The sequence below is a fragment of the Pan paniscus genome, chromosome 10 (genome assembly GCF_029289425.2).
Source record: "Pan paniscus chromosome 10, NHGRI_mPanPan1-v2.0_pri, whole genome shotgun sequence".
In the NCBI taxonomy this organism is placed as follows: Eukaryota; Metazoa; Chordata; class Mammalia; order Primates; family Hominidae; genus Pan; species Pan paniscus.
In genome coordinates, this window is record NC_073259.2 from 141,797,522 (window position 1) to 141,810,000 (window position 12,479).

At 54.1% G+C, this 12,479-nt stretch overlaps 1 protein-coding gene and 1 pseudogene across 1 annotated transcript; one reads left to right on the plus strand and one right to left on the minus strand.

Moving 5' to 3' along the window:
- The first annotated feature begins 1,194 nt into the window (after positions 1-1,194).
- On the plus strand, positions 1,195-2,647 carry LOC129393576 (putative uncharacterized protein FLJ44672). The gene has a single exon (XM_055096488.2). It carries the CDS (start codon positions 1,530-1,532, stop codon positions 2,277-2,279), a length of 750 nt encoding a protein of 249 aa, XP_054952463.1. The 5' UTR covers positions 1,195-1,529; the 3' UTR covers positions 2,280-2,647.
- A 127-nt stretch (positions 2,648-2,774) lies between these two features.
- Positions 2,775-5,639, minus strand: LOC117975732 (protein capicua homolog; annotated as a pseudogene).
- Between the last annotated feature and the right edge of the window lie 6,840 nt (positions 5,640-12,479).

Sequence of the window (12,479 nt, forward strand, 5' to 3'; positions counted from 1 at the left end):
CCGGCCCCTCCCACGCTGAGAGAGGTCAGCGTGAGCCCCTTGCCTCACACCGGCCCCTCCCACGCTGAGAGAGGTCAGAGTGAGCCCTTGCCTCACACCGGCCCCTCCCATGCTGAGAGAGGTCAGAGTGAGCCCTTGCCTCACACCGGCCCCTCCCACGCTGAGAGAGGTCAGCGTTAGCCCCTTGCCTCACACCGGCCCCTCCCACGCTGAGAGAGGTCGTGAGCCCTTGCCTCACACCGGCCCCTCCCATGCTGAGAGAGGTCAGAGTGAGCCCCTTGCCTCACACCGGCCCCTCCCACGCTGAGAGACGTCAGCCTGAGCCCTTGCCTCACACCGGCCCCTCCCACGCTGAGAGAGGTCAGCGTTAGCCCCTTGCCTCACACCGGCCCCTCCCACGCTGAGAGAGGTCGTGAGCCCTTGCCTCACACCGGCCCCTCCCATGCTGAGAGAGGTCAGCGTGAGCCCTTGCCTCACACCGGCCCCTCCCACGCTGAGAGAAGTCAGAGTGAGCCCCATGCCTCACACCGGCCCCTCCCACGCTGAGAGAGGTCAGCGTGAGCCCTTGCCTCACACCGGCCCCTCCCACGCTGAGAGAGGTCAGCGTGAGCCCTTGCCTCACACCGGCCCCTCCCACGCTGAGAGAGGTCAGCATGAGCCCCGTGCCTCGCACCGTCCCCTCCCTCGCTGACAGAGGTCAGCGTGAGCCCCTTGCCTCACACCGGCCCCTCCCTCGCTGACAGAGGTCAGCCTGAGCCCCTTGCGTCACACCGGCCCCTCCCACGCTGAGAGAGGTCAGCGTGAGCCCTTGCCTCACACCGGCCCCTCCCACGCTGAGAGAGGTCTACGTGAGCCCTTGCCTCACACCGGCCCCTCCCACGCTGAGAGAGGTCAGCGTGAGCCCCTTGCCTCACACCGGCCCCTCCCACGCTGAGAGAGGTCAGCGTGAGCCCTTGCCTCACACCGGCCCCTCCCACGCTGAGAGAGGTCAGCATGAGCCCTTGCCTCACACCGGCCCCTCCCACGCTGAGAGAGGTCAGCGTGAGCCCCTTGCCTCACACCGGCCCCTCCCACGCTGAGAGAGGTCAGCGTGAGCCCTTGCCTCACACCGGCCCCTCCCATGCTGAGAGAGGTCAGCGTGAGCCCCTTGCCTCACACCGGCCCCTCCCATGTTGAGAGAGGTCAGTGTGAGCCCTTGCCTCACACCGGCCCCTCCCACGCTGAGAGAGGTCAGCGTGAGCCCCTGCCTCAACAGGCCACCGTGAGGGAGGAGCAGGGTCGCACGTGGGCTTCTGGGAGGCAGGCAGGGACTTGGGCCTGGGAGGTCGCGGTGGGGCGAGAGCTGGGCCTGGAGACACCCCTCTGAGGCAACAGCGGGGCCTACAGACTCTGTTCTCCAGCCGGAGCTGGGACTGTTCAGGTACTGGGAGGCGGGATGTGGGTCTGAAGAGCTTGGTTGCCGAAACTTCGGTGTCTACAAACGCAGGCGGGAACTGAGCCAAAAAAGCTTGTTTCCTGGGAGGTGGGAGATGCAGCCAAGAGAAACAGCTGTGCCTGCAGAGGCCGCCATGTGGGAGGCTGAGGCCGGGCCTCCTCAAATCGGCCTCTGCAGAGCCACTTGCAGCCTCCCGGCGTCCTCTCCGGGCCCAGCTCTTCCTCCCGGCTGTGTCTCCAGGCCTGACTCTGGCCTCCCAACAACGTCTTTGGACTCAGCTCCTGCCCAGCTCCCAGCGGCCCTGGTAGGCCCACCACTTCCCGAAGCCAAGCTCCCCAGGCCCAGCTCAGGCCTCACGGTGGCCTCTCCAGGCTCAGCTCCTGCCCTCCGATGGCAAGGTCGGTGGGCTCCTCTAGGCCCAGCTTGGGCCTCCCGGCGGCCTCTGCAGGCCCAAATCGTCTTGAAGTCGGCCTCTCCAGGCCCAGCTCCGGCCTCCCGGCGGCCTCTGCAGGCCCAAGTCGTCGTCAAGTCGGCCTGGAATTGGGCCTGGAAGAGCAGCAAGTCGGCCTTCCCGGGCCCAGCTCCGTCCTCTCGGCGGCCTCTCCAGGTGCAAAACTTCCTCGAGTCAGCCTCTCCAGGCCCAGCTCCTCCTGCCTCCCAGTGGCCTCTTTCAGCCCAGACCAGCTCATGGCTCTTGGCGGCCTTCCCAGGCCCCGCTTTTGACTTTTGGTGGCCTCTTCAGGCCCAGAACTTGACCTCCAGTGGGCCTTTGCCGGCCCGGCCTCCTGCCTCTCGAAGGCCTGCATGGGCCTGGACTCACAGCGGACTCTCCATGCCCAGCTAGCCCTTGCCTCATTGCGGCCTCCCGAGTCCAAAGCTCCTGCCTCTCGGCCGCTTCGGCAGGCCCAGCTCCCGCCTGCCAGCGGCCTCTTTAGGCCCAGCTCATTCCTCACAACGGCCTTCCCAGGCCCCGTTTTTCCCTTCCGGCAGCCTCTTGGCCTCTAATTTGTTTATCTTTTGTGTATAAATCCCAAAATATTGAATTTTGGAATATTTCCACCATTATGTAAATATTTTGGTAGGTGATTTATTTGGGGTGAGTTTCTGCACCAAGCCCGAATTTTTTATTTTATTTTACTGATTATTTGGTGTTAAACAGGTTTAATGACGGTCATGGCAACTTTTTGGCACAATGAAAAATATCGCCCATGATTAACGTGTTCTGTTCTGGGGAAGGGGGCAAAGGCAGGGTGAATCACTTTCTTAAAAAGTATAGCTCAAGTTGGGAGTGCAGAGGGAATGGGGAGAAAACCCTCCCGCTGCCTGTGTCGAAGTGCAGGAGCCCCCACCCCCATACTCACCTGAGTCCAGCCCCCCTCTGCCCCCCGGGTGGCTCAGCCCAGCTCCTGCCTAGGAGAGCCTTAGTGTTGGGAGGGACCCTGATGACTGAGGAGCCTGGTAGCTCCAGGTCGCCCACACTTTCAGGTCTCTTGCCCCAGAAGGTGGCAGGATCCATTGGGAGGAAACAGGTCGCCTTGGAAGGCGTCCGTGGGTCCCCATCCCCAGGGGTAGGGGCCATAGGGGGCCCGCTCTGCTGCCTTGACCATACTCCTGGGCTTTGAAGGATCCTGGGCCCAGTAAGAAGGAGGTGGGTGCCAAGGTTGAGGAGGAAGCATCCGAGTATGTGTAGGGGGAGGACAGGGTGGGAGCATAGACTTTGCCAAAAGCTGCAGGTGGAGCGGGGGACCCTGGGGGCTCAGGATCCAGCAAGGGGCGGCAGGAGTAAAGGAGGAAGGAATGACAGGTGCAAGTACCTTCCCACCAAAGCCCTTGTTGCCCTCTGGCTCCTCCCCAGAGTTGTCCCCACTCTCAAGTCAGTCACCCACTCCTTGAACTTGAGATCAGTGTCAGTGGTGCTAAAGCCATCATCAGCCATGACATCATCACCCCCTCCTCCTCATGGATGACCGTGTGCTCCTCGTCACTCGCCATGTCCTCACTGGCCATCTGCTGGGAATGAGCATCTCAAGTGGGCAGCAGCAGGGCTGCCCACTGGTCACCTCCCTCACCAGGGGCTGCAAAGTGGCCTGGAGCTCCATACTGAGTAGAAGGCTTTGGGCCAGAGTATGATGCAGTGCCAGACACCACCTGTGTCAGTTCCTGTAGTGCCTGACGGTCTATTTCCCTGCCGTCCAGGCTGTGTACCCCCATGTGGGAGAAGGCTTGGGCCAGGCTGAGCCAGGTTCCCTGACTGTGTGCAGCCGTTCTGCCCCACAGAAGCTGCTCCTTGGTATCCGAGCTCTGGAGTGTTTAGGTTGCAACTGACAGGAGTTCAGAGGACACCCCAGGGGCAGTGGCAGTGCCCGTCTCTGATATGCTCCGCTCCCACGAGCCCTTGTTACACTCCTGCTAGCCCCTGGCTTGTGGGCTTGGCCTCTGAGCTGGACTTCTTTCGGTCCTTGTTGCAAGTGGGCCACCTTCACCTGGAAGGCCAGGTCGTGGTATTTCTGCGTCTCATTGGGCCCCAGGGTGTACCACCGCTCGCTCAGCATCTGGCTGACGGTCCGGATATCCTGGTTGGAGTGACCCTGGTGCGCCCAGCCAGGGCCTGGTGCCGCTTGCTGAAGATCATGACCGCCACTCATGGGCCACCGGATGTGGTCCTTGTCCCATTTGTTGGGGCTGCGTCCATCCTTCTCAGAAGATGAGTCCTGTTCCTTGCGCAGGGCACTGAGGGACTGGGCCTGACATCATCTGAGTGGTAGAGGCAACTGGGTGTCAGGAGACATGATGGAGAGGAAAGCATCATCATGGTCATTCTCTGTCTCACTGTCCAGCAGGGACTCCCCTGAGGGGCCCAGGGCTCCTCCGTGGTGGAAGGTGAGCTTTTACCAGGTTCCACCACCCCCAAAGTGTGTGGGGTTGCGGGCCCTGGGCTTTCAGGGCAGGTGGCTCCAGGGGGCCGCCCAGGGTCAACACTCCCTGTCCCACCTGGTGGATGCTCATGAGCAACAGCTGCCAACTTGGCAGGTTGTTTTCTCTGGTTGGAGGCCACTGAGTGACTGGCAGGTTGCTGGGCCTCGTGTGGCTGCAGGGAGGGGTGAGGAAGGGGATGGAGTACCAGGGGAACATGGCCACAGAGTGACCTTCCACATCCCTCCACACGAACATGCTGGCGCCACGGGAGGCCTCACTGAACGCAGGCCTGGGGGCCGAGTACTTGGTCCGGGCTGGGGGTTCCTGGCAGGGGCTCACACCTCGCCCCCTCCTCAGCCAAGGTGGCTTGGGCCCAGAGAAGGGGGGGTTGGAGAGGAGCAGAAGGCCATGCCTCAAGTTTTGTTTTGTGTGTTTTGTTTTTTGTTTTTGAAATGTAGTTTGACTCTTGTCACCCAGGCTGGAGTGCAGTGGCACGATCTCAGTGGCCTTCATACCTGGCTAATTTTTTGTATTTTTACTGGAGGTGGGGTTTTGCCATGTTGGCCAGGCTGGTCTTGACCTCCCGACCTCAGGTGATCCACCCACCTCAGCCTCCCAAAATGGGATTACAGGCATGAGCCACTGCTCCCAACTTCATTCATTTTTACTTGAAAAACTCCGTTAAGTATTTTTTTAAGGTAGACCTAGTGGTCCTGAATGCCCTCAGCTTTGTTTGTCGAGGAAGCACGTTATTTGTTTTTTCTTTCTGAAGGACAGCTTTGTCAGACATAGTATTAGTTGCTGGCAGTTTTTTTCTTTCAGCACTTTGAATGTAGTATTCGATTCTGTCCTGACCTGCAAAGTTTCTTTAACTTTTGACTATTTGATTATATTGTGACTTGGTGAGTATCTATTTGGTTTGAACCTCTTTAGGAATCTTTAAGCTTCATGGATTTAGATGTCTAAATCTTTCCCATGATTTAGGCAGTTTTCAGCCATTCTTTAAATAAACTTTCTTCTCCTTTCTCTACTTTCCTTCCCAAACTCCCATAAGCTGACAATGGTTTGCCTAATGGTGTCTTGTTGGCTTTCTTTTCTCTGTCTTTTTTTCCTTTTCTTTTCTTTTTTTTTGAGACAGAGTCATGCTCTGTCACCCAGGCTGGAGTGCAATGTGTGGTCTAGGCTCACTAGGGTTAGGGTTAGGGTTAGGGTTAGGGTTAGGGTTAGGGTTAGGGTTAGGGTTAGGGTTAGGGTTAGGGTTAGGGTTAGGGTTAGGGTTAGGGTTAGGGTTAGGGTTAGGGTTAGGGTTAGGGTTAGGGTTAGGGTTAGGGTTAGGGTTAGGGTTAGGGTTAGGGTTAGGGTTAGGGTTAGGGTTAGGGTTAGGGTTAGGGTTAGGGTTAGGGTTAGGGTTAGGGTTAGGGTTAGGGTTAGGGTTAGGGTTAGGGTTAGGGTTAGGGTTAGGGTTAGGGTTAGGGTTAGGGTTAGGGTTAGGGTTAGGGTTAGGGTTAGGGTTAGGGTTAGGGTTAGGGTTAGGGTTAGGGTTAGGGTTAGGGTTAGGGTTAGGGTTAGGGTTAGGGTTAGGGTTAGGGTTAGGGTTAGGGTTAGGGTTAGGGTTAGGGTTAGGGTTAGGGTTAGGGTTAGGGTTAGGGTTAGGGTTAGGGTTAGGGTTAGGGTTAGGGTTAGGGTTAGGGTTAGGGTTAGGGTTAGGGTTAGGGTTAGGGTTAGGGTTAGGGTTAGGGTTAGGGTTAGGGTTAGGGTTAGGGTTAGGGTTAGGGTTAGGGTTAGGGTTAGGGTTAGGGTTAGGGTTAGGGTTAGGGTTAGGGTTAGGGTTAGGGTTAGGGTTAGGGTTAGGGTTAGGGTTAGGGTTAGGGTTAGGGTTAGGGTTAGGGTTAGGGTTAGGGTTAGGGTTAGGGTTAGGGTTAGGGTTAGGGTTAGGGTTAGGGTTAGGGTTAGGGTTAGGGTTAGGGTTAGGGTTAGGGTTAGGGTTAGGGTTAGGGTTAGGGTTAGGGTTAGGGTTAGGGTTAGGGTTAGGGTTAGGGTTAGGGTTAGGGTTAGGGTTAGGGTTAGGGTTAGGGTTAGGGTTAGGGTTAGGGTTAGGGTTAGGGTTAGGGTTAGGGTTAGGGTTAGGGTTAGGGTTAGGGTTAGGGTTAGGGTTAGGGTTAGGGTTAGGGTTAGGGTTAGGGTTAGGGTTAGGGTTAGGGTTAGGGTTAGGGTTAGGGTTAGGGTTAGGGTTAGGGTTAGGGTTAGGGTTAGGGTTAGGGTTAGGGTTAGGGTTAGGGTTAGGGTTAGGGTTAGGGTTAGGGTTAGGGTTAGGGTTAGGGTTAGGGTTAGGGTTAGGGTTAGGGTTAGGGTTAGGGTTAGGGTTAGGGTTAGGGTTAGGGTTAGGGTTAGGGTTAGGGTTAGGGTTAGGGTTAGGGTTAGGGTTAGGGTTAGGGTTAGGGTTAGGGTTAGGGTTAGGGTTAGGGTTAGGGTTAGGGTTAGGGTTAGGGTTAGGGTTAGGGTTAGGGTTAGGGTTAGGGTTAGGGTTAGGGTTAGGGTTAGGGTTAGGGTTAGGGTTAGGGTTAGGGTTAGGGTTAGGGTTAGGGTTAGGGTTAGGGTTAGGGTTAGGGTTAGGGTTAGGGTTAGGGTTAGGGTTAGGGTTAGGGTTAGGGTTAGGGTTAGGGTTAGGGTTAGGGTTAGGGTTAGGGTTAGGGTTAGGGTTAGGGTTAGGGTTAGGGTTAGGGTTAGGGTTAGGGTTAGGGTTAGGGTTAGGGTTAGGGTTAGGGTTAGGGTTAGGGTTAGGGTTAGGGTTAGGGTTAGGGTTAGGGTTAGGGTTAGGGTTAGGGTTAGGGTTAGGGTTAGGGTTAGGGTTAGGGTTAGGGTTAGGGTTAGGGTTAGGGTTAGGGTTAGGGTTAGGGTTAGGGTTAGGGTTAGGGTTAGGGTTAGGGTTAGGGTTAGGGTTAGGGTTAGGGTTAGGGTTAGGGTTAGGGTTAGGGTTAGGGTTAGGGTTAGGGTTAGGGTTAGGGTTAGGGTTAGGGTTAGGGTTAGGGTTAGGGTTAGGGTTAGGGTTAGGGTTAGGGTTAGGGTTAGGGTTAGGGTTAGGGTTAGGGTTAGGGTTAGGGTTAGGGTTAGGGTTAGGGTTAGGGTTAGGGTTAGGGTTAGGGTTAGGGTTAGGGTTAGGGTTAGGGTTAGGGTTAGGGTTAGGGTTAGGGTTAGGGTTAGGGTTAGGGTTAGGGTTAGGGTTAGGGTTAGGGTTAGGGTTAGGGTTAGGGTTAGGGTTAGGGTTAGGGTTAGGGTTAGGGTTAGGGTTAGGGTTAGGGTTAGGGTTAGGGTTAGGGTTAGGGTTAGGGTTAGGGTTAGGGTTAGGGTTAGGGTTAGGGTTAGGGTTAGGGTTAGGGTTAGGGTTAGGGTTAGGGTTAGGGTTAGGGTTAGGGTTAGGGTTAGGGTTAGGGTTAGGGTTAGGGTTAGGGTTAGGGTTAGGGTTAGGGTTAGGGTTAGGGTTAGGGTTAGGGTTAGGGTTAGGGTTAGGGTTAGGGTTAGGGTTAGGGTTAGGGTTAGGGTTAGGGTTAGGGTTAGGGTTAGGGTTAGGGTTAGGGTTAGGGTTAGGGTTAGGGTTAGGGTTAGGGTTAGGGTTAGGGTTAGGGTTAGGGTTAGGGTTAGGGTTAGGGTTAGGGTTAGGGTTAGGGTTAGGGTTAGGGTTAGGGTTAGGGTTAGGGTTAGGGTTAGGGTTAGGGTTAGGGTTAGGGTTAGGGTTAGGGTTAGGGTTAGGGTTAGGGTTAGGGTTAGGGTTAGGGTTAGGGTTAGGGTTAGGGTTAGGGTTAGGGTTAGGGTTAGGGTTAGGGTTAGGGTTAGGGTTAGGGTTAGGGTTAGGGTTAGGGTTAGGGTTAGGGTTAGGGTTAGGGTTAGGGTTAGGGTTAGGGTTAGGGTTAGGGTTAGGGTTAGGGTTAGGGTTAGGGTTAGGGTTAGGGTTAGGGTTAGGGTTAGGGTTAGGGTTAGGGTTAGGGTTAGGGTTAGGGTTAGGGTTAGGGTTAGGGTTAGGGTTAGGGTTAGGGTTAGGGTTAGGGTTAGGGTTAGGGTTAGGGTTAGGGTTAGGGTTAGGGTTAGGGTTAGGGTTAGGGTTAGGGTTAGGGTTAGGGTTAGGGTTAGGGTTAGGGTTAGGGTTAGGGTTAGGGTTAGGGTTAGGGTTAGGGTTAGGGTTAGGGTTAGGGTTAGGGTTAGGGTTAGGGTTAGGGTTAGGGTTAGGGTTAGGGTTAGGGTTAGGGTTAGGGTTAGGGTTAGGGTTAGGGTTAGGGTTAGGGTTAGGGTTAGGGTTAGGGTTAGGGTTAGGGTTAGGGTTAGGGTTAGGGTTAGGGTTAGGGTTAGGGTTAGGGTTAGGGTTAGGGTTAGGGTTAGGGTTAGGGTTAGGGTTAGGGTTAGGGTTAGGGTTAGGGTTAGGGTTAGGGTTAGGGTTAGGGTTAGGGTTAGGGTTAGGGTTAGGGTTAGGGTTAGGGTTAGGGTTAGGGTTAGGGTTAGGGTTAGGGTTAGGGTTAGGGTTAGGGTTAGGGTTAGGGTTAGGGTTAGGGTTAGGGTTAGGGTTAGGGTTAGGGTTAGGGTTAGGGTTAGGGTTAGGGTTAGGGTTAGGGTTAGGGTTAGGGTTAGGGTTAGGGTTAGGGTTAGGGTTAGGGTTAGGGTTAGGGTTAGGGTTAGGGTTAGGGTTAGGGTTAGGGTTAGGGTTAGGGTTAGGGTTAGGGTTAGGGTTAGGGTTAGGGTTAGGGTTAGGGTTAGGGTTAGGGTTAGGGTTAGGGTTAGGGTTAGGGTTAGGGTTAGGGTTAGGGTTAGGGTTAGGGTTAGGGTTAGGGTTAGGGTTAGGGTTAGGGTTAGGGTTAGGGTTAGGGTTAGGGTTAGGGTTAGGGTTAGGGTTAGGGTTAGGGTTAGGGTTAGGGTTAGGGTTAGGGTTAGGGTTAGGGTTAGGGTTAGGGTTAGGGTTAGGGTTAGGGTTAGGGTTAGGGTTAGGGTTAGGGTTAGGGTTAGGGTTAGGGTTAGGGTTAGGGTTAGGGTTAGGGTTAGGGTTAGGGTTAGGGTTAGGGTTAGGGTTAGGGTTAGGGTTAGGGTTAGGGTTAGGGTTAGGGTTAGGGTTAGGGTTAGGGTTAGGGTTAGGGTTAGGGTTAGGGTTAGGGTTAGGGTTAGGGTTAGGGTTAGGGTTAGGGTTAGGGTTAGGGTTAGGGTTAGGGTTAGGGTTAGGGTTAGGGTTAGGGTTAGGGTTAGGGTTAGGGTTAGGGTTAGGGTTAGGGTTAGGGTTAGGGTTAGGGTTAGGGTTAGGGTTAGGGTTAGGGTTAGGGTTAGGGTTAGGGTTAGGGTTAGGGTTAGGGTTAGGGTTAGGGGTTAGGGTTAGGGTTAGGGTTAGGGTTAGGGTTAGGGTTAGGGTTAGGGTTAGGGTTAGGGTTAGGGTTAGGGTTAGGGTTAGGGTTAGGGTTAGGGTTAGGGTTAGGGTTAGGGTTAGGGTTAGGGTTAGGGTTAGGGTTAGGGTTAGGGTTAGGGTTAGGGTTAGGGTTAGGGTTAGGGTTAGGGTTAGGGTTAGGGTTAGGGTTAGGGTTAGGGTTAGGGTTAGGGTTAGGGTTAGGGTTAGGGTTAGGGTTAGGGTTAGGGTTAGGGTTAGGGTTAGGGTTAGGGTTAGGGTTAGGGTTAGGGTTAGGGTTAGGGTTAGGGTTAGGGTTAGGGTTAGGGTTAGGGTTAGGGTTAGGGTTAGGGTTAGGGTTAGGGTTAGGGTTAGGGTTAGGGTTAGGGTTAGGGTTAGGGTTAGGGTTAGGGTTAGGGTTAGGGTTAGGGTTAGGGTTAGGGTTAGGGTTAGGGTTAGGGTTAGGGTTAGGGTTAGGGTTAGGGTTAGGGTTAGGGTTAGGGTTAGGGTTAGGGTTAGGGTTAGGGTTAGGGTTAGGGTTAGGGTTAGGGTTAGGGTTAGGGTTAGGGTTAGGGTTAGGGTTAGGGTTAGGGTTAGGGTTAGGGTTAGGGTTAGGGTTAGGGTTAGGGTTAGGGTTAGGGTTAGGGTTAGGGTTAGGGTTAGGGTTAGGGTTAGGGTTAGGGTTAGGGTTAGGGTTAGGGTTAGGGTTAGGGTTAGGGTTAGGGTTAGGGTTAGGGTTAGGGTTAGGGTTAGGGTTAGGGTTAGGGTTAGGGTTAGGGTTAGGGTTAGGGTTAGGGTTAGGGTTAGGGTTAGGGTTAGGGTTAGGGTTAGGGTTAGGGTTAGGGTTAGGGTTAGGGTTAGGGTTAGGGTTAGGGTTAGGGTTAGGGTTAGGGTTAGGGTTAGGGTTAGGGTTAGGGTTAGGGTTAGGGTTAGGGTTAGGGTTAGGGTTAGGGTTAGGGTTAGGGTTAGGGTTAGGGTTAGGGTTAGGGTTAGGGTTAGGGTTAGGGTTAGGGTTAGGGTTAGGGTTAGGGTTAGGGTTAGGGTTAGGGTTAGGGTTAGGGTTAGGGTTAGGGTTAGGGTTAGGGTTAGGGTTAGGGTTAGGGTTAGGGTTAGGGTTAGGGTTAGGGTTAGGGTTAGGGTTAGGGTTAGGGTTAGGGTTAGGGTTAGGGTTAGGGTTAGGGTTAGGGTTAGGGTTAGGGTTAGGGTTAGGGTTAGGGTTAGGGTTAGGGTTAGGGTTAGGGTTAGGGTTAGGGTTAGGGTTAGGGTTAGGGTTAGGGTTAGGGTTAGGGTTAGGGTTAGGGTTAGGGTTAGGGTTAGGGTTAGGGTTAGGGTTAGGGTTAGGGTTAGGGTTAGGGTTAGGGTTAGGGTTAGGGTTAGGGTTAGGGTTAGGGTTAGGGTTAGGGTTAGGGTTAGGGTTAGGGTTAGGGTTAGGGTTAGGGTTAGGGTTAGGGTTAGGGTTAGGGTTAGGGTTAGGGTTAGGGTTAGGGTTAGGGTTAGGGTTAGGGTTAGGGTTAGGGTTAGGGTTAGGGTTAGGGTTAGGGTTAGGGTTAGGGTTAGGGTTAGGGTTAGGGTTAGGGTTAGGGTTAGGGTTAGGGTTAGGGTTAGGGTTAGGGTTAGGGTTAGGGTTAGGGTTAGGGTTAGGGTTAGGGTTAGGGTTAGGGTTAGGGTTAGGGTTAGGGTTAGGGTTAGGGTTAGGGTTAGGGTTAGGGTTAGGGTTAGGGTTAGGGTTAGGGTTAGGGTTAGGGTTAGGGTTAGGGTTAGGGTTAGGGTTAGGGTTAGGGTTAGGGTTAGGGTTAGGGTTAGGGTTAGGGTTAGGGTTAGGGTTAGGGTTAGGGTTAGGGTTAGGGTTAGGGTTAGGGTTAGGGTTAGGGTTAGGGTTAGGGTTAGGGTTAGGGTTAGGGTTAGGGTTAGGGTTAGGGTTAGGGTTAGGGTTAGGGTTAGGGTTAGGGTTAGGGTTAGGGTTAGGGTTAGGGTTAGGGTTAGGGTTAGGGTTAGGGTTAGGGTTAGGGTTAGGGTTAGGGTTAGGGTTAGGGTTAGGGTTAGGGTTAGGGTTAGGGTTAGGGTTAGGGTTAGGGTTAGGGTTAGGGTTAGGGTTAGGGTTAGGGTTAGGGTTAGGGTTAGGGTTAGGGTTAGGGTTAGGGTTAGGGTTAGGGTTAGGGTTAGGGTTAGGGTTAGGGTTAGGGTTAGGGTTAGGGTTAGGGTTAGGGTTAGGGTTAGGGTTAGGGTTAGGGTTAGGGTTAGGGTTAGGGTTAGGGTTAGGGTTAGGGTTAGGGTTAGGGTTAGGGTTAGGGTTAGGGTTAGGGTTAGGGTTAGGGTTAGGGTTAGGGTTAGGGTTAGGGTTAGGGTTAGGGTTAGGGTTAGGGTTAGGGTTAGGGTTAGGGTTAGGGTTAGGGTTAGGGTTAGGGTTAGGGTTAGGGTTAGGGTTAGGGTTAGGGTTAGGGTTAGGGTTAGGGTTAGGGTTAGGGTTAGGGTTAGGGTTAGGGTTAGGGTTAGGGTTAGGGTTAGGGTTAGGGTTAGGGTTAGGGTTAGGGTTAGGGTTAGGGTTAGGGTTAGGGTTAGGGTTAGGGTTAGGGTTAGGGTTAGGGTTAGGGTTAGGGTTAGGGTTAGGGTTAGGGTTAGGGTTAGGGTTAGGGTTAGGGTTAGGGTTAGGGTTAGGGTTAGGGTTAGGGTTAGGGTTAGGGTTAGGGTTAGGGTTAGGGTTAGGGTTAGGGTTAGGGTTAGGGTTAGGGTTAGGGTTAGGGTTAGGGTTAGGGTTAGGGTTAGGGTTAGGGTTAG